This window comes from Rhinatrema bivittatum, chromosome 4 (genome assembly GCF_901001135.1).
Source record: "Rhinatrema bivittatum chromosome 4, aRhiBiv1.1, whole genome shotgun sequence".
Classification (NCBI taxonomy): domain Eukaryota; kingdom Metazoa; phylum Chordata; class Amphibia; order Gymnophiona; family Rhinatrematidae; genus Rhinatrema; species Rhinatrema bivittatum.
In genome coordinates, this window is record NC_042618.1 from 443,508,584 (window position 1) to 443,535,595 (window position 27,012).

Below are 27,012 nucleotides of genomic sequence, written 5' to 3' on the forward strand. Positions count from 1 at the left end.
CATGATGCTGTGCCCCACCTCAGACTTTTGAAGAGAGCGGGTAAGAAATTTTTTTTAAATAAATGAATAAGTCAGTGTGACTAAAGTTACAGCCGGATCCACACCGCGTATCTCTGCCCTGGAAGCAAGGATACGTGTATATGTCAGTTCGCAGAGAGCCATTTTATAAAAGTACATGCGGATATTTTATGCACATAATGATTTCGTGTGTGTGTGTGTGCATGATAATCCTCAGTAGTGCACAGAGGCAGGCATTTCAGAAAGCATGCACCCCTTCTGCTAATCAAACTCAGCCTCACCCCCACCAGCGTTCACCCTGAACGCCCACCACTTAACATGCAGACAAAAAGACACCACTACAAGGGCGCTGTATGATGGTCACTCATCACATATAAAAATAGCATGAGCCTGTTTATATAGCGGAATATTTTCACTTTTGTCTTGATTCAAGTGTTTCCTGCTATTTTTCGGGTATTATTAATTTAGACAAGAAGACAAGGGCAACTACAGTTCCGCAACTCAGTTAGCAGGTGTGAAAGCATGCAGGTAAGTTTGGTAATGTATGCACATACACCGTTTAAAAAACACTGACTTGCACACAAACCCCACCTCAAAATGCCCCTAAAATGCTAAACAATATATTATATTATATTATTATTATGAACCGCATCTTCTGTTTGTTGACATTTATGCTCAATACTGCTAAAACACTGCCTACCTATGTGCGTAACTTCCAATTTTACATACTGAAAGCTTTTGAAAATTCATCCTCTAAAGGTTTAGCCCATAAATTGCAGCATTAATCTTTTGAACCTTTTTTTTGCTAAGCCATATGTGTGTGCTGAAGGGTGGGGTAAGCAGAAGGAACATCTCAACCAAGCACCAGGAACAGATGGGAGGCTACCACACCATCCATCAAAACCTTCAGGAGATTACAGGAAATAGCTGAGATACGTAAAAGGTGGCTTTCCACAGGTAAAACTCCTAGCCACAGAGGCTCAGGGCAATGAGTTACACTAGCTCGTCACTGTCACAGAACAATTAAAGGACCATCCCTAGCTCTGAAAGCCAGAGCAGCTTTACGGCGGGGTGAGCAGAGTAACTGCCTCTGAATTCATGGGCCCTCGTGCATGTGCCGGAGGTGCTAGCAGGAGGCACAGGGGATTGGCACGTGGCAGTCTCCTTTCGGCAGCTGCTCCCACTGTGCCACCCCAGACATGCTCCCTCCTTCACACTGACACATCTGCCCCCCTCCCATTACCTCACCACATACTTACCCCCCCCCCCCCCCCCCGACCCCAGCACAGCTGCCTGTCCTGACTGAAAGGGGAAAATATGGAAAGGGATTTCTGAAGGGATTTCAATTATGAGCTGGCAGATACAGGGCACGGCCTGATGGAGAATCCACAGGCTGCATATTTACATAGCGTTAAGAAAACCCGAAACAGTCAATTAAAGGAAAAACAAGACTTTGCAATCCAGTTCTTCTCTTTCAGATGCTGCTGTGGATGCCTGGTGTTACAGAGCTTTACAAACCAACATGTGCATGGGGCAAAAATGTCTCCAAGGCGTTCGACTCGGGAGGCTTTTCTGAATTAATTTGTGCGCCAGCTATAAAAATCCAATATGCCAACCTACCTTTAAGTCTTGTGAGACAGATTTTGTTTCACTTGGTGAGGCTGTACTAGAGGACACAGTCTGCTCATCCACCACCGCACAATAACCGGCCTGGAAAGCAAAGCAAAGGAATAAATAAGCAAAATACACACGCAGCACGCTCTGCACGCTTGCAACTCGTTGACAAACGCTCCTCGGGATTCCTTACATTTCCAAGTTATTTACCTGGTCTGCAACGTCAGCCCCCCTGCCGCAGGCAAGCAAGGACGAGCGACAGTCGGCCACCTGGGCGCACCAAACACAGCCTCTGGCAATGCATTCGGAGCACCTGGCAAGGAGGATTATTATTATTACTGTGAATGATCATTTGAACAGTGCATACCAGATGTACACAGCGCTGCGAACAGACTTATAAAGGGTCATCTTCAAAGGGTCCTCTGTGGGTGATACAGGGGTGCTGAAACGGGTCCTCACCCCTCCCCTCCCCCAAGCCAACTGGGTTTTCAGGATATCCCTAATAGATATGCAGGAGGTAGTGCCATCTCATGCACATCCATTAGAGATATCCTGAAATCCTGACCGGCTGGGGAGGCCCCACGGACACCAGTTTGAGCAACCCTGGGGTAAAAGCACTGCTTGATGCGCAGCAATAGCCTTTAACAAAATTGTCCACTCGGTATGTGGGTAACCTTATATGTGCACATTGTGCTTGGGGGGGAGGTGTTACTGGGGGCGGAGTTGAGCTTTGGACTTAACACTCAGTCTTTATAAAATTTGACCTTATGCCCTGAAACTTTTATGTGCACCCAGTAGCTGGGGGTAACTGGGGCGGGGTAGATTTGGCAGGATCATTTTTAAAGCAGATTTATGCTCCCAAGTCCGCTTTGAAAATTGGCGGAGCTTAGGCGCGTTATTAGCGGCATGAGTTTATGTGGGATGTTTGAAAATGACCCTTATAATGGGCAGCCCCTACTCCTTGGCGCTTATAGTCTCGTCGAGATGCACAACAAACAGAAAACGAGAGGCTTTGAGTTAGGGCAAGAGAGGCCATGACTGAAAAGAATAAAGTGGGTGTTTACAGTTGTGTACTGAGGATGATCAAAAATAATGGTGGGACTGTAAATATTTAAAAGATAACAGGTTATGTATATTCTGGGCTGGCTTTTGGCGTGTGCAACCTGTGCAGTCGCTTAGGGCGCCATGCTCAAGGGGGCGCCACTGCCCCCTCCCTCCCACAACCCTTCCATATGATGTCTGCTGTGCAGGAAGAAGATGGTAGGGGAAGGATCAGCCTGCAGGGAGGAGGAGGAGAGGCGATGAGAAGAACAGGATGTCCTTTCATGGATTGCAAACTGGCTAAAAGACAGGAAACAGAGAGGAGGATTAAATGGGCAATTTTCTCAGTGGAGGGGAGTGGGCAGTGGAGTGCCTCAGGGATCTGTATTGGGACCCGTACTTTTCAATATATTTATAAATGATCTGGAAAGAAATACAACGAGTGAGGTAATCAAATTTGCAGATGATACAAAATTATTCAGAGTAGTTAAATCACAAGCAGATTGTGATACATTACAGGAGGACCTTGCAAGGCTGGAAGATTGGGCATCCAAATGGCAGATGAAATTTAATGTGGATAAGTGCAAGGTGATGCATATAGGGAAAAATAACCCATGCTATAATTACACAATGTTGGGTTCCATATTAGGTGCTACAACCCAAGAAAGAGATCTAGGCGTCATAGTGGATAACACATGGAAATCATCGGTTCAGTGTGCTGCGGCAGTCAAAAAAGCAAACAGAACATTGGCAATTATTAGAAAGGGAATGGTGAATAAAACAGAAAATGTCATAATGCCTCTGTATCGCTCCATTGTGAGACCGCACCTTGAATACTGTGTATAATTCTGGTCGCCGCATCTCAAAAAAGATATAATTGTGATGGAGAAGGTACAGAGAAGGGCTACCAAAATGATAAGGGGAATGGAACAGCTCCCCTATGAGGAAAGTCTAAAGAGGTTAGGACTTTTCAGCTTGGAGAAGAGACGGCTGGGGGGGATATGATAGAGGTGTTTAAAATCATGAGAGGTCTAGAACGGGTAGATGTGAATCGGTTATTTACTCTTTCGGATAATAGAAAGACTAGGGGGCACTCCATGAAGTTAGCGTGTGGCACGTTTAAAACTAATCGGAGAAAGTTCTTTTTCACTGAACGCACAATTAAACTCTGGAATTTGTTGCCAGAGGATGTGGTTAGTGCAGTTAGTATAGCTGTGTTTAAAAAAGGATTGGATAAGTTCTTGGAGGAGAAGTCCATTACCTGCTATTAATTAAATTGACTTAGAAAATAGGCACTGCTGTTACTAGCAACAGTAACATGGAATACACTTAGGGGCAGATTTTCAAAGGGATACGCGCGTACCCCCCGAAAACCTGACCCAAGTTCCCCTTGCGTGCGCCGAGCCTATGTTGAATAGGCTTGGCGGCGCGCGCAAGCCCCGGGACACGCGTAAGTCCCGGGGCTTTCCTGGGGGGGGGGGGGGCGTGTCGCGGTGTCGCATCATCCGGGGCGGGGCCGCGGGCGTGGTTCCAGCCTGGGGGCGTTTCGGGGCGTGACTGAGGCCTCCAAAACTGCTCCCGGGCCGGGGAATCGCGCAGCCGGCACAGGCGTAACTCTTAAAACAAAGGGAGGGGAAGGTGTTGGGGGGGGGGTGGAAGGAAAGTTCCCTCCGAGGCCGCTCCGATTTCGGAGCGGCCTCGGAGGGAACGGAGGCAGGCTGCGCAGCTCAGCGCGCGCAGGCTGCCGATTTTGCACAGCCTTGCGCGCGCCGACCCCGGATTTTAAAGGCTACGCGCATATCTATTAAAGTCCGACGTGCGCAAACAAAAGTACGCGTGGGCGTACTTTATTAAAATCTACCCCTTAGTTTTTGGGTACTTGCCAGGTTCTTGTGGCCTGGATTGGCCACTGTTGGAAGCAGGATGCTGGGCTTGATGGACCCTTGGTCTGACCCAGTATGGCAGGTTCTTATGTTCTTAGGATGCTTCTGGGCAGTAAAGAGGAAAGAGCGCAGGGCAGAGGGGATGCTGGTGCTTGGCAAAAGGTGAGGGAAGTGTGAGGGAAGAGATGGGTAATACAGTGCCAAAGAAGGGAGAGCTGTGCCAAAGCTGCCACCAAGGTGGGGGAAGGGGTGAAGGCACCAATTTCCAATTTGGCCTTTGTATAGGGGCAGTTGGCCTAGAGCCAGTCCTGTGTGTGTTGTTCCTAATCAGCTTAGTCTTAATGAGTATAAATAGGCAGAGAATATCAAGCCCAGTAGTGTTTCAGTAAGTTGAGAAATGTGTTTCCTAGTCCAGAAAGAAACCTTTAGCACGAGCAGGAAGATTTAAGGTTTAAATGGTAAAATCCAAGGAATAACAGGAAGCCCAGCTCCCACCTATCTCACTGCCTGCACATTGCCACTTAATCCGCAGGGTTCCCAAGTAGGATATGGTGACCCCTCCAGGTTTTCAATGTGTCAAAGTGAATTATGCGAACATGCGCTTTAACAAATCAGTCGTTGTTAAAAAAAAAAAAAAGCATCAGATCGAAGAATCATTTAAGACAGGAAGTTGTGCTATTAAAATGCAGGGGATAGAGATTAGTGCATTCGGGGGCAAATTTACCTCCTCAGCACATTATCACATACCTGCGATAGTTGCTATGGTCAATAATGCAGAGCTAAAATTTATATAAGACAAAAATGGAACTTTTCGTGTGCACATTGCAGTTCACCGACCACCAGTAACGAAGATTAGGTTGTACTGAACATTCATCATCATGCCCTGGTCCCTGCCAATCACAAGGTACAAATACACATCAATAGACCCAAACTCCAACCAATCACAGGGAACAAACACCCAAGCACACACAGCCAGGCTCCAGCCAATCACAGGCCACAAACACCCAAGCACACACAGCCAGGCTCCAGCCAATCAAAGTGTACATACACCCACCCGGTCTTGTGCTACCACCTTCTTATCCAGATCTTGTCATTTCTGCCTCATATATAATGTTTTAAATAACTGGATAAAAGGTTCTGGGGAGCTCTCTCACTGTACAAATGCAGCTCTGAATTACAGCGTGCACACACGGGCCCCAGCTAGTGTACATGTACACCCCCTCCCCCACCCAACCACCTCTGACTGCAGGAGATCTGACCTTTCTCCAGCTCACAGACCCTGCCATTCTCAAAGCACCCATTGACCCCTGCCCACCACCATCTCAGCATGTTTCCTAGAATTTCTCTCACTTTCTTCTCCCTCTCCTTTACAAGCCTAAATTACATGATTGTGTGTGTAAGTTCAAAGTTCCACACGTAATTATGAAAGTTACACATGTAAGTTACTGCACATGTGCACTTGAAAAAAAAAGACACGGATAGACACCTGGTCAGGCACATAAGAGGTTCCACAGTGCACAGACTACACAAAGTACCTAAAAAGGAGAGAAAACAGGTTAAGCGAGAGTAAACTTGTACTGGATTGGACTTCCTTGCACGGTTCAGCCGCGCAACAGGGATTCAGATATCAGAAATATACTAAATCAGCCATCTCCCTTGAACTTGACCCTTGTCCGAGAACCTTGTGAGCAGCAGTCAGATAAAAAGAAACTGGCTGCAGAGAAAGACGGAATATAGAGAGATGAACATCTGTACAGATCAAAGATGGTTTCTTACGCCGTTTTCCTGCTTGGCAGCTCTGAGCAGTTTCTAAACTGGAATCTTTCTGACAAAGTTCTGGAGGAAAGCATCACCTCTGCCACCAGCAATTCTGAAAAACAAGTTATTCATGTGTTTAACAGCCTGCGGTCTGCAGGAGGCACGGGGAGAGACTCCCCTATCGGCTTGCCTTCTTCACGGACATGGACAAAAAATCAAATATGTGATCCGGTAGAAACAAATCCATGTGACATGTGCTGCTAATCAGTTCATGAGCTGTCAGAATATTATCGTGTCATCAATCGTTTCACCGCAGGACGGGTGGCAATGTAACTCCAAATCAAAAGCAGGGCTGGTTTTTCATTTCAGAATATGTCAACATTTCCTTGATTTCCTGTGTGCATTTCCAGCACGCAGAAGATCACCCATCTATATATCTGTCTGTTTACGTTAGCCCACGGTTCATAGATAAATGTCCATCTATTTGCTTCCCTCTGTATCTATCTGCATAATAAACGCATTCCCATTCTGTACCTAGGAGAAGACTCTTTACTGAATGAGGTCCCAGCGTGTTTTAATCCTTCCATTCTGCAGGATCCTCACTAGACGTATAATGCTAGTTTATGAATACACATCACTAAGGATAGCAAAATCATTTTATGGATAGGATTTTGCAGCTGCACTGACGGTGAGGGTTAGGGGCATATTTGCAGGGGTAGTAGGAAGGCAATCAGGTGCAATTATGCACCTAGTTCCCTCCAAAATCCAATACATCTCTTCTGTGTTGTACTTGGATTCACCCTTTTGAGACAGAAAATTCAAATTTAAGGATTATTTTTAACATTAGTACTGGTGTCATCAAAGCCCAGGGTTCACCCTTTAGCATACTCCTTGTATGACCTTCTGAAATCTAAGCAGCAAGCCCTCGATTGTCATATTTGGATGCCAATGAATTAAACCGCACTTAAATGATCAAAGGCATAACAGCGCTGTCAGCTTGCGTTAACTAGGATTGGGAATGCTGTGTGTGCTTTCTACAGGCGTCATCTTTCTTTCTCCTGCCAACAGCGCTTTTATCATGTGTACTTTACCTTTTTCAAGTTTAGGTGCTAAAACCATGCTGATGAGTTACTGCCATGCAAAATTATGCAAAGCAGATCATTAGCCATAAATGCAGCACATAAGTATGGGTGAAAATAGCTTTACCGACGCACTATCACAACAAAACGTAACTACGCTTCAGAGAGGTGTGGTAAAAGTTATTGCAATAAAGTCTATAGGTAAAGTATATGCATACTTTACCTTTTGAAGTCATTTGCATATAATTCATGCAAGTTATCACGCACACTTTCACAATGTGCATCGCAGTTTAGAGCCTTGGCTGCTTGGTTAGATATTTCCTCTATTTTTTTTTTTTTTAAATAAGGGCCTGAAAGTCAGGTTTGTTTTTCATTGAGACTCTAACCATTCCTACCAGTTTTCGACAGCTCTTTGGCTGTTACGTTACAGGAGCAGCGCGCGGTCGGTTCTGCCACTCCTTCACAAAGCACCGCACCGGTCGCTGATTTTTTCACTTGACAGGATGAACGGTTTTCACGTTGACCCGCGACTTTGTCAAAGGCAACCTCAATAATCTAAAAAAAAAAAAAACCAACCACCAAAAAATAGAAATATAATAGTGTAGAACGTATCAGTAATGGGAGGCTGGAAGCAACAGACACAAATAAGTGAAATCCTCTTCTGTACCTGTTTCGTCCCACTGGGGATGACTTGGATTGTGAGACACTGGCTGGGTCCCTCTGAAATATCCAACCAGGTCCCGCTGTTGCTCAAATGCGAGCACTCTTCTTGTAAAGTGCACCTACAATTAAGAAACTTGGTAGAACTGGTTGGCATGTTTGCTTGTATATCCATAGGACCATTTAACGGACAAAAACGTAGCTGTTAACATTTACATAAAAGTACCATGCCTGCTAGGAAAGCAGGGTAAGGGGGAAAATGTTGTATACTCGTTCCTGTTTATATGCATCTATAATTGCATGTTACAATCAGAATAAAAGGAATAAAGATATTATTAAAAAAAAAAAAAAAAAGTACCATGCCTTTAGTTCTGAAAGGTTTAACAGCAGAACAATTTCAGCAGCCATCTTGCTATACATTAGACGTACCTTGCCTGAGGCAAGGGGAGATAAATGTATCCAAGATCATATAGAGTCAGTGGTCGGCTGGGGGGAATCTTGAATTCGTATCCCAGGCCTATTCCTGATTTACAGTCCATACAGACCTAGGGGCTATGAAGTATATACTGTTACCTTTGATTGCAGCCCCTAGGACTGCATGGACTTGCTGAGCACCATAGCACTGGGGAATTTTGCTCCTTCTAGAAAAAAGTGAATGCAATTTCAGAGTTATGGGGTAAAATGATAACAGCTTGCATAAATTTATTGGCTGTTACATGCATAAATTACACCAATTTCCAGAGCAAACCGATGCACACAAGTTGACTTTGAAAATGCCCTGGCAAAACTACCACATACAATCACACTTGTTGTTATGCGTGGGTGGTTTTACCGTGAAAATGTACTTATAAACCACGCCCTGGAATGCTTCTGCTGAATGCAGGTAAAAATGCACTCATGGAGGTCTAATGCATGCACTTTTACCTACATATTGGGTGGGCAATGTTATAAAAGCCCATATCCACAAGTATGGAACTGCTTTAACCGTGGGAATGGCTTTTAAAATTGCACTTACTGTGCCCAAACTAACCTGCATGATTTTGGCACATTTGTTTTGCCCTGCTGTTGCCTGATCTTAAAATCAGGGAGGTACATATTCAAAAGCCATCTAGGCCAATAACATAATAGCTATCCGTCTAAATGGCTTGCCCGGCTAACTGGTTCCCTGGCTTGAATTTAGCCAGATAAGATAGGGTGTTCTGGGAGCAGGCAGGAAGCGCTCTGGGGAGGAAGAAGTTAGCTGCTTAAGTTACCTTCTGCAGCTAAATCTGGTCGGGCCATAGGTCTGTCCTAAAGTTAGCCGGTTATACATAACCGACTAGCTTCAAGATAGCCAGCTATATTAACCGGCACAACTGCACTGCCGAGTATACCCTGTTAGTTAGCCGGTCATATATAACTAGCATAGCCACAAAGTGGCTGAATATGGACCTCATGGGCTGGAAAGGGCTACATCAGGAAACTGGACTGCGTAGCGAAGGCCTGGAAAAGCAGCAGATATTACTTGCTATATAATTTTAGTTGGATTGTTTGGGGTTTTTTTAATCCACAAGAAAGAGGTGTGCTCAATGAAAAACTTTAAGTTCATTTGCAGACACACATGCCTTAGGGAAAAGTGAATGTATTAATGGTCATCAAGTCAAGCGGGCAGTCCTAGCCATTCAAAGCTGAGACATCACACTTCATTTACAATGATAGCAACATCGGACCAACGTAAATGAACTGTGATGTCTCAGCTTTGAATGGTTAGGGCTGCCCGCTTGACTTAATGACCATTAATACATTCACTTTTCACCAAGGCATGTGTGTCTGCAGATGAACTTAAAGTTTTTCATTGAGCACACCTCTTTCTTGTGGATTTCACCTGGGTGTGTTTGGGTCCTCCATTGCTTTGCTGTTTTTTTGTTTGTTTTTTTTAAAATTGCAAACCTTTTGCTTGAATGACACCATCCACAGTACGGATCCCTTGCAGATAAACAATGTTTGCAGGACTCGTACTTTTCACAGTTTGCAACCTTTATTTGTTTCACCTGCAAAATTCAAAGAAATTAGAGGAATGTTAAATTCCAATAAACTTGAACCAGTTTGTGGCTGCAGCTGTTTTTTTTTTAATGCAGAACCAATGCAAGATATTTGAATGAAGTGAAGATCAGGTGTATTCTGCATTTATAATGATTTTGAAGGAAATCAAGAGAAGGGCTCCTGGTTCTACTTTTCAGGCTATTGTCATTGTTGTAACCCCGGTACACTGTGGGAAAGCTGTTACCGTAGATGTTGGAACTAAGGTACTGGGGGAACAGCAGATCAAAAAGAGTTTTCCACAACCCCCACTATAAAAATTGTTGGCTCTTGCTTGGAAGGGAAGGAAGCTGTAGTGGAGCCTATTGGAGCAAACTCCTAGAGATGTTGTTAATAAAAAAAAAAAACCCCACATAATTGCAAAGCTGGAGATATTAAAGCCTCATTCCCACAGGATGGTTCGGATGTCCCTTGGTCACATCCTGAGCTGATGGACAGCTTTTTTATTCTACTTCTTTTTATTTATGCATATTTCAAATTACACAAAAGAACTTTGTTACAGGAAACTAGAGATGTGAATCGGAACTGAAATCCGAACCGATTCTGGTTCCGATTCACATCTCTACAGGAAACACAGAGAGACAACTTTACTCAAAAGAGAGCACGATGTTTTGACAGAAAATAAACTATTGGAGGAGGAGTTTGTTAGGAAGGCAGATATGAATGCATATTAATAAGGCACCGGGGGCAGAGTGTAACAGGCAAGCGCACTGTGTGCTGTTTGTAAGGAATCTCTGAAGAGGGGAGCGGTGCCTGGAGAAAAGTAAGGGTGACGCTCTTACTTAGAAAAATTAAAAGGGCTGACTGAGATAGTCCAGTCTAAACTTGGGAATCTGAGGTCAACAGCTGGGAAAAAATATACTAGAATCTGTTTAGAGATCCATTGCATCTCCCACAGATGCCCAGCATGGGGGTCAGGGAAAACAGATCACTATGTCCACCCAATTCGGCATCCTCAAGTGCCATCTTCAATACAAACAGTGGCAACTACTGTGCACCAGCTCTCTCTGTGCCCAGCTTTGCTCTTTACGTCCTCCATGGTTTCAAGATCTTGACCGTTTTTTCATGTCATTTCCCTAGACTAGGATCTAAGGGGCTCGAGAAGATTAGTGCTTTCCCAGGTGACGTACAAAATAAATAGCTTCTCTGCGGCTCTGCTGCCCCTGACTTAGGAACTTATGCAGCATCATACATTGTCTCTCTGGACTGAAGACCATGCATGGGTAGTGAAGGCCTCACACCCTTTAAGAGGCCTGGTATAGCAGAACGTGGCAGATCAAAAACAAATCCTGTCGTGGGTCAGCAATGTACCAAGATTCTTTATTTGGCAAAAGAACACCGTGCCTATCCAATTAGTTTTAAAAAATAAATAAATAACAGCAACGCAGCAGGGTAGAGATGGTGCCTCTACAAAGCAAATAAATATTTAAAGATGCAGGCTGCTAAGATTACTAAGGCCTCATCTTCAGTAGCTGAAAGTTTGCATCCTTAAACAGGTATTAGTCTTAAACAGGTCTTATCTTTACTTTTTTCATTCATTTTATTTTAGGTGGGCAAACATGGAGCTTCCTATTTACTGACAAACCAATGTAATACATATCTTGGAATCTGTTAGAGAAATAGATGGGACTGTATGACTGATATCATTCACCTAGATTGTGCCAAGGCATTTCATGTACTGCCACACAGAAAGCTAAGAAAGAAAAATGACCTTACTAAGAAAATGCAAAAGAGTTAGGATGCAACTTATTAACAGTACAGGCTCTGACTAATACACAGTGCAAAGTGGAGGAACAGAGGGATCTGCAATGGGATCCCCACTTTTCATCAAGATTATTTAACAATTATTAAAGAGGGGTGGAAGATAACATAGCAATTTTTGTTGGTGATGTTAAAATTTACAATATAAGAGATATTAAAAACTGCAAGTGCTTTGGATAAATTAGGGGAATGGGCTATGAAACAGCAACACCAACTCAGCGCAGATAAGCAAAAGGCCATGCATGTAAGAAACAAAAACAACAAGCCAGTTATAAACTGGGAATGGAAGGTTTAGGAATGTGAATCAGAAATAGACTTAGGACAAGACTAAAAAATGGCAGTACAGAGTCAAGCAGTGACTGTCCAGGCAGCAAAAGGTCCTAGAGTATCTTTAGAGAGTGACTGACGATTGCGAAAAGGAGGTGATACTACCGCTCTGTAAGGCTTTGCTAAGGCTTCATCCGCCATATGGGGTGCGGTTCTGGTAGTCACCTCTCAGCACAAAGATACAGAGGAGACTGAGGAACTCAAGCTCGTTAGGGGGATAAAGCACTTAGCATATTTGGAGAAACCAAAGACTTTGGATGTTTACTACAGAAAATGGAAAGGAATGGAGATATGGAAACATTGAATAAGTGCTACACTGCTTGTGTCATTCTAGGATAACATCATCCCACCACAAAACATGTCCACATGAGCTCTGTTGCTTCAATATAGTTTAAGTTGTATCTGTAATTGCTACCAACCTCATATGTAGTCGGCAAGTATATGTAATTCTGATTTACAGGATTGAATTCAAGTTTATGAAAAACTGGAGTTTCTTCTTCAATTTCATATAAAACCTCGGGGCAATCTGCTTGCATATTCTCATCAAGCATAACCTAGAAATAGTTAGAGAAGAACAGGCATCTGCTGAATTATAGAGGTATGGAACGCAGCATGTCAACCATAAGATGCTCAAAGCCAATTTCTCACTTGTTTCCCGCTACACAGCTGAGCTCTACATGTCTTGTATTGGCCACAGGCTTATCATCTAATTTGTTAGCAGAGGCAACCGTCGGCTAGTGGGAGCTTTTTTTTCAACAGCATCCATTACAACAGGCAGAGGGGTTGAGTCAAACTTTCATTTTTGGATGGCAGACATAACCGTATGGGTAGACAGAAAAAAAGAAAAAGGTAAGGCAAGTTTTCCCTAACAATAGGAAATCCAAAAAAATACGAAAAAGGGAAAAATCAACAAATATTTTTATAAAATCTTTAACTTTTTAACTCTTGTCTAATAAAGATATTACTTATCAAAAATCAAATGGCGCCATATTTTTAATCATGTTTTCCCATAAAATTGCAAAACACCCACACCATATCAGAATACTGAAATATAGCATACAAGCAACACCTATTCAGTAAAATCACCGCACATTAAATTCACACAACCACACCATGCCTCACCCATACTACAGCACCTTCCCATTCAAAGACAAGTGAATTGTACCAGATTTTACAATCCTAAATAAGGAATAAACATCTAGCTCCTTGAACGTTTGCTTTCGAAAAGTCTCAAAGGATATATTCACTCTGAATACAGAGCCACTGTATTCAGTGTCTCTGTATTCAGAGACGCGCTTAAGTTACGCCTGCTCGAAGCAGGCGTAACTTAAGCGCGTTGGGCCAGCGCATCAAGGTCCGGTCCGGGGGCTGGTCCGGAAGCCGCGGCCATGCCCCCGATGACACGCCAGCCGCGCCCCCCGACACGCCCCCGATGACGCGCTGGCCACGACACGCCCCCCCCCCCAGGAAAGCCCCGGGACTTACGCGCCGCCGAGCCTACTCAACATAGGCTCGGCGCGCGCAGGGGGAGTTTGGGCCAGGTTTTCGGGGGAGTACACGCGTATCTTAAGCGCGTACCCCTTTGAAAATCTGGCCCTTGTGTTGCTTTATGCTATATTTCAGTACTCTCGTATGGTGTGGGTGTTTTGCAATTTTATGGGAATATTTGATGATTAAAAATATGGCGCATGCCCCATTTGATTTTTGATAAATAATAACTTTATTAGAAAGGAGTTCAAAAATTAAATAAAAATGTTGCAAAAAAATATTTTTTTGATTTTTCCCTTTTTTTGTGTTTTTTGGAGCCTTAGCCATATATCCAGATGTTCTCTAGTTTCCATTGGGACTTGTACTCTGCCTTGTTGAACCTGATGGGAGTGCCCAAAGTGGCCCTAGGCAGTTGTAAATATTTCTATATTTTTGGAGTTCAAAATAATAGTGCTGCTTCCATTTTTAAAATAAGATGATTTTCAGATGTCACTTATGTCCCCCATCTTAAGGCAGAAGCTTCCAAAAGTGCAAATATTATCCCCTGGCTCGTTGTGAAGTCCTGATTGAAGGTGAATAGTAGCTGGACGTTCTTGCAGCTAACAACGGGTGAAGGGAGACGACAGGGAGCCTGCTGTCATGGAGAAAGCTCAGGTCTTCTCAGACATGTCCTAATGACCCCACACCCAATCAGGTTTTCACAGCAGCCTCAAGGAATATGGGCCAGATAAATTTGTATATGCTGGAGAGTAAGCATGCATTTTCACTGAAACTGAACTGGCTGTGGGGTTACCAGGACATGACTGGCAAGCCCCACTTTAGACAGAGCGCGTGTGAAATGTCTACAGTGCCAGTCCTTCCAAATCCGGTCATTCCTGCTTTGCCCATGGACAGGAAGAGCCTCCAGAGCATACCTGGGGTCACTGACTCCATCACATCACGGAAACTAAGCACGCAATCTATGACATACTCTGCAAAACTAAGGAACAATAGGAGGGCTGAACACTTGCATGAACCCTCCCCCAGTGAATCTAAAAGAATGAAAAGGGTTTCCCAACAGATTTTTCCTGCTGCGTTCTTTAAATCATGTCTTGAACGGACACTGGTGGAAGGACGAGGGTCAGCTTTTTTTCTCTGGATAGTGGGCATTTTCTCCTTTCAAGTTAGTAGATTTACATAATACCCGCTGCCTTAACTCTCTTATTTTCTTTAAGGATTGTGTTTCATACCCGGAAATGAATGTGGTGTCACTCCAAGCTCATGAAAGGATGGAAGAGCCCTTCCCCTCATTAACTTTCTCCAAGTCTGAAACACCTTGAATACTGTGCACAATTCTGCTCGCCGCATCTCAAGAAAGATGTAACTGCAATGGAGAAGGTACAGAGAAGGGCGACCAAAATGATAAGGGGAATGGAACAGCTCCCCTATGAGGAAAGATTAAAGAGGTTAGGACTTTTCAGCTTGGAGAAGCGATGGCTGAGGGGAGGATGTGATAGAGGTGTTTAAAATCATGAGAGGTCTAGAACGGGTAGATGTGAATCGGTTATTTACTCTTTCGGATAATAGAAAGACTAGGGGGCACTCCATGAAGTTAGTATGGGGCACATTTAAAACTAATCGGAGAAAGTTCTTTTTCACTCAACACACAATTAAACTCTGAAATTTGTTGCCAGAGGATGTGGTTAGTGCAGTTAGTATAGCTGGGTTTAAAAAAGGATTGGATAAGTTCTTGGAGGAGAAGTCCATTACCTGCTATTAATTAAATTGACTTAGAAAATAGCCACTGCTATTACTAGCAACCGTAACATGGAATAGACTTAGTTTTTGGGTACTTGCCAGGTTCCTGTGGCCTGGATTGGCCACTTTTGGAAACAAGATGCTGGGCTTGATGGACCCTTGGTCTGACCCAGTATGGTATGTTCTTATGTTTCAATCAACATGTGTAAGGCAATGAAGTGGGCTGCATTAAACTGAGGACAGATCTTGATTTCAGCCTCAGTCACATCAAACTAATCTCAACCTTATCTGAGGGACAGTTACATGAAGACTGGGCTGTAGTATAGCATTTTCTCTCTTCATACAGTGCAATTGCTAATTTTGATGTTTAACAGACACAAGCTTGCCTAGGATCTCTTTTCAAGCTAAACTAAGCAACAGACGACCAGCTTCAGTAGAACATGCAAACCTCAGGCTAAAGAAAGAGCATCTTCAATTAAAAAAAAAAAACCCTAAACTTAATTTTTAAACAGTTTTTGCCATAACCTGGGCAGTTTGCAATGTGTAGCCACACTATGGGGATTAACACTAAAAATTCTCATGGCGCTCACCTTAAGCAGCTGTCCATCCCCGGTCCCCAAGAACAAAACGATCCGTCCGCGGAGTTCCACACCATGTACCGAAGACAGGTCCGAGTGCACCAACGTCGGGGCCTTGGAGATCGGGTCAACCGGTTTTGATGGATCAGCCTGAAAATCATGCCCATAACCGTAAGAGGAAATAAAACAAAGAAACAGCAGCATACTCTGGTCAGGGTTATTGTGTTCCAAAACCTTATTTTCAGTTTAGCTGTCTGAAATGATATTTCCCCCAGCCCTGGGGCGTGCAACCTTTTGACAAGTATCTCTTCTCATCGGCATTAGTAGTGTAAGCAGTATCCGAGGTGGGGACATGTGATCGAGGTTCTGCTTCGTTAACATCTTTTCACCAAAGATACAGAATGGGAGGAAAGCCTTCGAGAATCAGGTCCTGGGTGCTCAACGATTGCTTACCACTCCCTGACACAGTGAAAGAGTTTGCTCAACACTGATGGTGCCCAAGAATCCACTGCACCCACAGGGCTGCAACCTATGACTGGCTGCCGACCTTAGGAAGATGCGGGGGACCCAGGGTGACTCAGCCACAATGGGGCCCCATTCCTAAGCTTAAGGTAATTCTAGTGCTGGGGAAGGGGGCTATCGTGGTGGTGCGGGGGATCCCGGGCAGTCGCCCCTATTCACCTCCCCTCTATGGAGGACCCTGCTCTGCGTGCAGGAGCACGGAGAGAAATCAGAAGAGAGACTATCTCACATCATTTTACCTTCAGGAGGAAGGCTCAGGAACACACGTGCCTTTCATTTCAGTCTCCTGCAGGAAGGAGGGAAGCTTGCAAATGGCGCTCACGTAAGCCAAAAGGAAGATAAAGGTCCCATACCATTTACCTGGATGCACCTGAGGCTTTTGTTAGTGCTCCCATTGAAATGAAGTCCACTTTTTAAATCGGATGCCGACCTCAGAGTTCAGTTATGTGTCTGTGCTTAAGCAGTGTCTGGTTTCAGGGCACATACAGTGGCTTCTTATCACAGCCTCTGAAGGGCGGTCGTCCTGTGTCATTACTTTCCATCATTTTTACTTTGACCTGGCAGGTTCCTCCTACTTCTTTTGGCTTTCAGCTCATTTGGACCCAACTTCGACTGTGGATACAGCACCTGCCAGCCTTCATCTGCAATCACCTGGCATTCTCCACTCCAGCCCACCCCCCATCATTACCTCCCCTCTCATCTGGCCCAGCTACTGTGGTGACTGTAAGTCAGCAGTCGCAGGCCATGCCGCCCTCTGGATTTCGGTCCCCTCAGCCTGCCGTGGTGTGAAGGCTGGACTTCTCCCCCCACTGGATCTATGCGTCCTGCCTCCACAGTCGAACCTCAAACTAAAGCAATGACTTAGTGAGGAATGCGGATTCCACAAACAAATGTCCTAAATACCCACTGAAAAGATAATGCTCTCAGTTTTTGAGAGAAATATGGAAGGCACTGCTGCCATGTACATTATACAGTAGAGGCCGAGGTGCGAGGTGTTTAACACGCTGTTAACTTGTAGTTTCCTGAGGTCGAACATTTATGGCTGAATTTTAAATCAATCACACAATAACCCACTCAACACCACTCGTGTATTCCAGTACACCACTCTGTAAACAACCAAAACAACAAATCATGTACTGGTTTAAGCTAAAAAGCACCTTAATACCGACTTAACAAACTTTTGTTAGACCCTCTATATACGAGCAGGCATAGAACAAACCATCTCGTTTTTTATAAGGGGTCTTAATTGCTTTAATTTATCAACTCCTAGAAGATTTTTTTCTTTTTTCAAGATATTATAAAAACAGTCCCAATCAAAAATTTCATAGGAAAAATTTCAAATTATTGAATCCAAAATTAATATTAGTATAAAGATACTCATCCATAATAGATCGGTCCCAAACGTCCCGACATGGCCATGTTTCGGACCGTAGTCCTGCTTCAGGGGAAACGCTGGAAACTGGAAAACAATCCGATGCAAAAATTGAAGATTGCGGTTACATTCCGTGCAGTATTTTTTCTGAACGCGAGCCAACCTTCAGCTCGCCGAGTTTGTTAAGTCGGTATTAAGGTGCTTTTAGCTTAAACCAGTACATGATTTGTTGTTTTGGTTGAATTTTAAATCAGCCACGCGTGCAAATGTTGTTACACTGGGGCGGATTTTCAGAGCCCTGCTCGCCTAAATCCTCCTAAATCCGGGCGGATTTAGGCGAGCAGGGCCCTGCGCGCCGGTGCGCCTATGTTCAATAGGCCTACCGGCGCGCGCAGACCCCGGACTCGCATAAGTCCCGGGGTTTGGCGAGGGGGCGTGTCGGGGGCGGGCCCGGTCGGCGCGGCGTTTTGGGGGCGTCGGCAGCGTTTTGGGGGTGGGCCCGGGGGCGTGGTTACGGCCCAGGGTGGTCCGGGGGCGTGGCCGCGCCCTCCATACCTGCCCCCAGGTCGCGTCCCGGCGCGCTAGCGGCCCGCGGGGATTTACGTCTCCCTCCGGGAGGCGTAAATCCCCCGACAAAGGTAAGGGGGGGGTTTAGACAGGGCCGGGCGGGTGGGTTAGGTAGGGGAAGGGAGGGGAAGGTGAGGGAAGGGCAAAAGAAAGTTCCCTCCGAGGCCGCTCCGATTTCGGAGCGGCCTCGGAGGGAATGGGGGTATGCTGCGCGGCTCGGCGCGCGCTGGCTATACAGAATCGATAGCCTTGCGCGCGCCGATCCAGGATTTTAGCGGCTACGCGCGTATCTACTAAAATCCCGCGTACTTTTGCTTGCGCCTGATGCGCCAGCAAAAGTACGCGAATTCGCGCGGTTTGAAAATCTACCCCACTGTGCACATTTTCAAAAGGGTCCAGCCAGGCACGTAAGTGACAATACGGGCATAATTGCCAGGCCCTGAAAAGGGGGGCAGGCCGGGGGAGGCATGTCCTGGGCGGGGGGGGGGGGGGGTGGAGACCAGCCGGGACAGCAGCTAATGGAGATGAAGTAAATTGAAAAACAAAGAAAAAAACCCCCAAAAAGGTAGGGGTTAGGGGGTGGGGAGGAGAGGGGAAGAGGGAGGGGGTAGGGAAGTTCTCGCTCAGTCCACTCCTAAATTGGAACGGACTGGGAGGGAACGGGGGAAGGCCCGATTTTGTCGCCGCGCATACTTTTACAAAATTACCCCCCCCCTGCACGCGCAGCCCACACATGCGGATTAGAAAGCGTGCGCATGTTATAAAATCGGCTCGTGCACACCTTTTAAAATCTATCCCTTAGTGCATTAACTTTCTTCGGCAAAGATTTATGAGGCTGCCTGCAACCTAAAAGCAAATGTCCAGAGTTTGGTCTTAGGAGCGCATCTTAAAACCTTTTTTTTCTATCTGGAAATGTCTCCGACGGGAACCAGCCCTGGGTCTCGGGGCTGCAGCCCTGCGGTGCATGAGATTTAAATTCTAGTTTCTTGACTGAGCCCACAGGCAGGCCCCCCCCCCCCCTGCCATGCGGGTGACGAGCTGAAGCCCAGGGCAAAGAGAAGTCAACCTGTGCTGCTGCAGAGACTTTGCCCTGGTCCTTTGGCAAGGAGGGTACTCGATTCTCCCCCCCCCCCCCCCAGCATACAATTCAGGGTTAAGAGCAAAATATGGGGGAGACGGGAAGCAAATATCCAGCACCGTTCGGACATTGCTGCTGTTTTTATTTTTAAGCTTGTGAAAGAGCAGCGTGACCTGGCAAAAGCAGGACGTGTCCTCCTATGACCTCAGCCGTAGGCAGTTCAGTTGTGGGGTCTCCGGTGCAGGCTCGAACGCTGAGGCTCCTCAGTGGGGCTGTGGCCAGGGCTGCATTTTCCCGCTCGGCACTTCAGGCACATGGCCTAGGGGAGCCGCGCCTCGTCCCCTCCTCCTCCTCTTTCTCGGTCTGTGAGTTTGCCCACTGAAGCCAAGACGGGCCTGCGATGCTCCTGGATGCGGCTAGCTGGGCAGTGCGCCTTTGTGCAGGGTGGGTTTTGGTTCCACTTCCCCCCTCAGCAAACCCGCGGCAGTTTCAACCAAAGTGGTGGCAGAGTAGTCAGGCCGTTGCAGTGAACAGTAACTGAGCGCTGATTGTCAGCCCACATCTTTAGCACCCAGATTCATTTCTTTTCTAAAACTCCAGCTGCAGTGAGCTAATGAAATGCAAATGCGCTGGGAGGCAAAACAGCGTGTTTAGAGTAAAATGCGTGTGTGTGGCTCAGGTCAAATGCACATTTCAACTCAGGAAAAGGGGGGGGGGGGGGGGGGCATGCCTGATAGGCCGTAAGTGACGGCAGCCACTGCCACCATTTAGCCAGATAAATGCTGATTTATCTGGCTATTTGGAAGCAGCTCCGGATAAGCTGTTACCCTCTGCCAGATACGTCAGTGCTTGCAGGTAAGCACTGACTTAGCTTTTTTATTCCCCTTTTCTAGGGGTTTTAAGTGCCAGGGCACTAGTGCTGGAAGCTTTACCCCAGCTCTGACCCGGAGTTTAGTTTCCAGTGCTAAAAAAAAAAAAGGTGTGCTGGTTAGATGCAGTCTCTCTGCATCGGGGTGGTAATGCTTAATGCCCTCACTTGCATAGGATTTCCATGCAAGGGCGCATTTTCGGCGTGCAGAGCTCCTGGCTGCTTCGACGGTAAGTTCTGTGCACAGAAAAAGCGTGTTGAAGTGCAGGTAGAAAGGTGCGTTCAGCAAGCGTAGGGGCTGCACACAGGCCCTGCCTGCTGCCACTTGCAAAGAAGAGGAAGGACCACTGTACCGGAGTGGAAGGAACCTCTTCCAAGCTCCCCAGGGCTGATGGCAGTGCTGTCACTGGGCCAGCACTGCTGCTGGCAGGAGGAGGGCGGAGGCATTGGGCATGACTGGGGCCTGCTGAGTGGAGGGAGATGAAGAAGGAAAGAGAGGTGCTGGGCAAAGGAAAGAGAGAGGACATGGGAGCGAGAATAGGGGGGGTGGGCAGAGGGATTTAGGGGACAGGAGAGAAGGGGGGGGGGGAGGCTCAGGACAGAGGGGAGAGACAAACAGAGCAGATGGAGAAAAATAGAAAGAGCACATGGGCCTATCTTTTACCATGGGCGTGGCCCACCTGCTCCCCTGCTTCTTCACCTAAGTGTGCTTCACTGCAGAGTGCCCGGCAAGCATGGAATCTTCCAGAACTTGCTTAGAAAGAGCTCTGCACACTTAGTACCTGATTCCCATAGACACAACATGGGAGAAAAGCTTTAATGACTCTGGCCCTCAGGGTGGTTTTTTTTTGTACTAGACCATTTCTCTTAACTCTCTGAAGACATTTTTCAGCCGGGAGAGGGAGATTTCCCAATAAATCAAAACCACCACCTGGTTTGAGGAAGTTAAAAAAATAAAAATAAAAAACTAGACGAAGATGTCATCACTGAAGCTTTAGCCAAAAAAAAAAAAAAAAAAAGAGAGCCGTTTGTGGCTATTTTTTGTGCATTCCCTACAAGGCGAGAGGCAGAAACCTGATCAGCACCGAGCTGCATGGCAGGACTGTAAACCTGCCACTGAAAGGCAGTGGAGCGATAACAAGGGAGAAATGCACTTCCAAAAACTAATGATAGTTCATTTTCTACGTCCTGTAGGACTCCGCTTTTTATTCTGAAGGCAAAAAGGGCTAATTTGTTGTTACACAGCTGTAAGACGTTATTACTGAACTTTCAAGCTGCCTAGATCACTTTATGTCAAAGCGGACAGACTGGGCCAGCCCTGGCTTTCCTCCCAGGACATCCATAGCCTTGCAGTCAGCTGCAAAATTGTAAAGTGCGCAGGTGGTTTCAGCTTTACATTTCATTTTCAGAGAGAAACTACCTGGGTTCGCTTCTTCTTTGAAAATGTTTAAAAATAAATTTAATATAATTTAATTAGTCCACCTTTTGTGATGGGTCGGCCACTTCAAAGGGAATTCAATTCGGGTTGCGTAGGTATTTCCTGGTCCCCAAGCATTGTCGCCAGAGACACAGAACAGGAGAAAAGCCACGCAGGCCGGTGCAATAAAGTGCGTTCAGCTGAGCACATGGTTTTTGCAGGTAAACATTAGCCCCGATGCAGGAAGAAGTTTTATCTGCACAAAATGAGTGTTTAAAAATGCCCACTCAGCACCGCGCCCTCACATGGAAATTCCATGCAAATGAGTGCGTTCAGCATTCCCTCCCCACGCAGCGAGGGCTGCTGCTGGAAACTCTGCTCATGGGCAGAGGTGGAGTAAAGTTTCTAACACGGGCCTTCCCCTCCCCCTACCCGCGTGGACAAGTGGCAGAGGCTCGACAGGACACTCTTTTTTTTTTTTTTAGTCTAACCGTGGCCAGTTAGCAGGCTAGGAGCACAGGAAAAGCTCTGCTCTGATACACTCTCTCCCGTTCAGCCCCCTCCCTTCCCAAGTTAAAATGTGCAGTCAGCCCATGCCAACCGCACATTTTAACTCCCAGTGCATTCGCACAGCATTAGTTTATTGCATTGGGAATTGGTTAAACTGTGCATTAAAACTGCATGCTGAGATTCAGCACCCAGGCTCTTAATGTGCAGGTGATTCCGCTGGCCTGTCAGTAAAGGAGCCCCTAGGTTTGTACCTGAAGCAACTGAGGATGGCGTGACTTACCCAAGGTCACAGGAAGGGCCAGCAGGATTTGAACCCTGGCTGGGGGGGGGGTGTTGTAAAACAGTGCAAGGACTTTTGTATTGTTGTGCACCTGGGCTATTTTCCTCCCCCACCTGTGAGAACGCCCCGCCGCAAAACGGCTAAAAGTCTGGGTGCCATGGAAGCCCATGCTTTACTCAGCAAGAGGAGGGCAATCTAGGCGTGTTCAGCCATTTCGACACAGCTAGATTTTTTTTTTTTTTTTTTTTAAATGTTATTCATATTTTTACCAACCCTCAAAATGAGCACCAAATTGCTTTGGAGGAATTATTAATACATGAAAAACCACAAATCAAATCCTCCGTGGTACCTTGATTTGGGATTTAGAAGCTTCATACATTTGAACAAATAAACTTACCACGGAGGATTTGATTGTGGTTTTTTATTCCTATTTTTACGACACTGGAAACTGCAAATCCATAGTGACACTGGGAGTAAAAGTAGAACTGATTTGTCCTGTTCCTTCTAATATTGAGCTCGAGTCATCCTACAATTCTCCCACTCTAAATCAAGAGCTATTTGCTTGCTTCTCCCAGCCTCTTTGTAGCTGTGGAGGGCCAGCTGATCGGCCAGCCCCATCACAGTACCTGTGACCTTTTCTTTGGCAGAAGACAGCAGTAGTTTGCCATTGCCTTCTACAGAGCATAACCCCTGGTTTTTGCTAGAGGTTTCCTCATGCAAGTACTAGCGAGGCCCAACCCTGCTTAGCGTCTGATAACCAACAAGTTCAGGCTCTCCCAGGCCGCTGCTGCTTGCCAAGTTCCCCTTAAAGCTGTGAATTCTCACTTCAAATGACAAATCCACAGTCTTTTACAATATTCAATTAGCCAACTTGAACAGAATGACCCTACATTAAAAGGGGAAAGGGGAGAACAACTGTCTTATGCTTTGCTTAGCAATCAGCCGAGCCTCTAGCAACTTTCCGAACCGGCTAATTACTGAGCGTGGCCCAGGCTCTAATTCTGGCCCTATGCAACTAATAACATAATTTTATCTTAATACAGTATAATCACGTAACCTCTACTTTTGGTTAATTTGTAATTTTTACAATTACAGAAAAGGATGGCTCACTGAGGTGAGAGAGGACCTGTAAGGGGAGCTGCTTTGTGTGATATTAAGAGAAGTACTGCGGAGAGAGAATCCTGAGAAGAGACAGGAATACTAATGGGGTCTTATCTGAAGAATGACTAAGACACTTAGGGGCCGATGCAATACAGTGCGCTCAGCCAAGCTAATCCACCCCCTAATGCAATAGGGGATTAGCACCAATTTAACGCGTGTCCGATGCGGAGTGAATGCGATAGTGCTCATCACATGCAAATGCATGCGAATGAGGCTATTACTCATTCACTCCGCATTCCAAAAAAAAAGTGTGTGTCTCAGACGCACATTTGGCTCTCAGTTATTAACGCCTGCCTGGAGCAGGCGTTAATAGCTGAGTGCATGTAAAAGAAGTACAGAAAAGCAGAAAAAACTGCTCTTCTGTACTTCTTAAGTTAATAAAAATAAAAAATACCTTGGCAGACCAATGCCGGTAAACTCGGCGTCGGTTTTCGTAACCGGCAGCCGCCGCGGGTTCGTGTTAGCGCCTAGTGCCTCCTTGCTAAAGCGACCCCCTAATTATAATATTGCATGGTGCCCCCCTTGCGGGAGCCATGTGCCTGTTAAGAAAGTGGGCGCTGACTTTTCAGCGCCCGCTTTTCTGCGCTTTTTTTTTTTGCATCGGCCCCTTTGGATGTTTGAGGCCCAGGCTAAGATCTGAACACTATGCTAAAGGAAGAGCAAGTCTGTTTACTTTGCTAGGCTGCTTATCTTGTGAATCCTTTTTGGTGATTTTTATTATTGTGAACTAACTGCTGCTATCCCCAAAAGAAATAAATGTTTCTGCTTTTGAAAGATGCCCTTTGAGAAAGATTCTGTTACTTGAACCCAGGGTTGTGGGTTCAAGGTGTGAGTTTGTCTGCCTATGGAAGAGAAGAATGAAGAATGGGGTGCAGTCAGATGGTCACAGAAAGAAAAGGGGAGATTTTGTTACTTTTCTATGTTCAGCGGGAGAGGATATTACACGAGTAACTGGGCCAGGGCCAGGTGCCGTCCACCATCTACCCAACCATTCTGTGGATTTTGCAACCACAGAGGCTAGTGCCACCATCAGACCCGAGAAGGAGTTACGCTGAGCATTTTTCTCAACCTAATTTATATTGTAAACATTTGACTGGGCAGTCCATAAAAGACTGGTATGGAAATTGTTTTCATGTTGATGAGAAATCTACCAGTGGGGGTAGGATAGGAAGCAAATTAAGAAGGCTGAATTCGTGGAGAAGAGAGAACTCAGGGTTCAGAGCTGAGCAGGGTCCTAGTGGCATAAGTGCTGGTCAACTCCCCCCTTTCTAAAACAAAAATTGTCATATGCTGTTCAGTTCCCCCTCTTTCCGTTACCACTCTGAATCCAAACCAAGGCCCTCATTAAAATGTAAATAAAAACTATAGTTAGCGGACTCTTGGATCAGCTTTTCTATAGTTACAGAGAAAACACAGTAGATGACGGCAGAAAAAGACCATGCAGGCGGTCCAGTCTGCCCAACTATTCCTGTTCACATTTCAAGGACGCATCCCAGCTGCCAGCCATAGAGCATGACTGCTTGTAAGATATCACTCCCTACCTTTCTCCACCATCTTGGGTAGATCTCCTGTTTAGTTCATCAACAAACAATTTATCTTGCTATCGTATCTCAACTTTAAACTATACTTACACTGCCAGGAGCTAGATCCAGACATTTAAAATGAAATTCATAGATCATCTTAGACTGCCAGGACTTATTCTACATGCATGGTTATTCACTGGACTAGTGCTTCTATCAGTCGTCTTCTATGTGCAGTTCAGGGGCCAACAGTGATCTGCATCATAAGTTGAGTTCACCTCCTCTGGTTTCAACTCTAATTAAACCCAAGATTGCACTACTGAACTTTTTTAGTGGTGAATAAAATTTGTCTGTGAGGGAGTGAAAATATTTATACACCAGTGCAAGCAGGAGGGGAGTCCTCTATTTTTGAGCTGCCCCTCCCTCAGTTTGATCGTTTGTTTTTACTATACAGATGCTTGGAGACGATCAGTGTTGATCGAGACTCTTCTATCCAAAAAGGTGAACTGGTGCTTTTCCATCCTTCCATATCATGGGTTTTGCGAGTCAAGATTAGTGATCCTTGAACAGGCAAAGTCTTCATACTTATAAACTTCTTCCACATACTCTACTGCCCTGGTAGGTTCAGTTGACCAACAATTCTCCACCCAGGGAGTGTAAACCTAATAAATCAAACCCACACCACTGTCTTTTGCAATCAATTCCTTTTTTTAAATGATATATTAACTAAATGAAAGAAAAAAAATGTTAAAGATAGAAGGTGGGGGGTTTATTTTATATATATATATATATATATATATATATATATATATATATATATTTTTATATATCAAAAAAATTGTTTTGGAAATGCCATCAAATGTTCAAAATAAACTGTGGGCAATCCTTTAAAATTCATAGAATCCTTGTGCTGTCCCACTTTCATGACATGCCACAAATTGTCCCGCTCATAGATCGTCAAGCCCGACATGGCCACGTTTCAAATAATGAATCCTTCATCAAGGGAAAACTTTTCATTCTTGCAGAAAAAAAACCTTCCAATGTTATATCGCCACAATTCAAGCAGATAAGCAGGCCTCCAGCGTGATGGTATCTCCAGTTTTTGCCTACCTGGATGGAACCGTTTGTTGGCTTATGTATAAAACCCCCACCATCCATCTTTAAAAAATGTTTCTTTCATTCGGTTAACATATAATTAAGAAAAAGGAATTGATTGCACAAGGGAGTGGTGTTTGGTCTACTAGTGGGGGTCAGCGACATCAGGTTACACATTAAAGTCTGAGCATTCTTTTATATACGTCAGCAGACTTCATAAAGAGGGAAGCAGAACACATTGGTTTCCAACCCAGCAGTTTCTTTCTGCTCCTTCAAGCCTCTAGCTCAGACACAAACTGCTTCCAGAGGGCTATGGCAACTGAAGTATCTTCATCTGCAACTAGCCAGGGTGGGGCCTCAACCCCCCCCCCCCTCTAAGTCAGCCCAGCTATTGCAGCCAGGGACCACAAACTGCGGTTCCCACCGGAGACATGGCTGACGTGGATCCCGAGTCTGGCTACTGAGTAATGGCTGAGACTAGCCCAGGGAGAAGAATTCTGGCTCAGGCTTTCCATGTAGCAGTGCCACCACTGAATAACCGGACCGGCCCAAAAAAATCCACTTGACTTGAAATAAAGCAGAATCATTACTTATTTAGA

At 45.4% G+C, this 27,012-nt stretch overlaps 1 protein-coding gene across 2 annotated transcripts in view; it reads right to left on the reverse strand.

Moving 5' to 3' along the window:
* The window catches only part of PLXNC1 (plexin C1), a 109,432-nt gene that overhangs the window by 76,868 nt on the left and 5,552 nt on the right, over positions 1-27,012 (reverse strand). For both annotated transcript variants that reach the window (XM_029601621.1, XM_029601622.1), the window contains exons 2-9: positions 16,036-16,173; positions 12,640-12,774; positions 9,983-10,083; positions 8,061-8,175; positions 7,789-7,948; positions 6,333-6,426; positions 1,843-1,945; positions 1,639-1,728 (exon numbers count right to left, since the gene is read on the reverse strand). In XM_029601621.1, the coding sequence (XP_029457481.1) occupies positions 1,639-1,728; positions 1,843-1,945; positions 6,333-6,426; positions 7,789-7,948; positions 8,061-8,175; positions 9,983-10,083; positions 12,640-12,774; positions 16,036-16,173 (936 nt within the window). The remainder of the gene's footprint in view (positions 1-1,638; positions 1,729-1,842; positions 1,946-6,332; positions 6,427-7,788; positions 7,949-8,060; positions 8,176-9,982; positions 10,084-12,639; positions 12,775-16,035; positions 16,174-27,012) is intronic.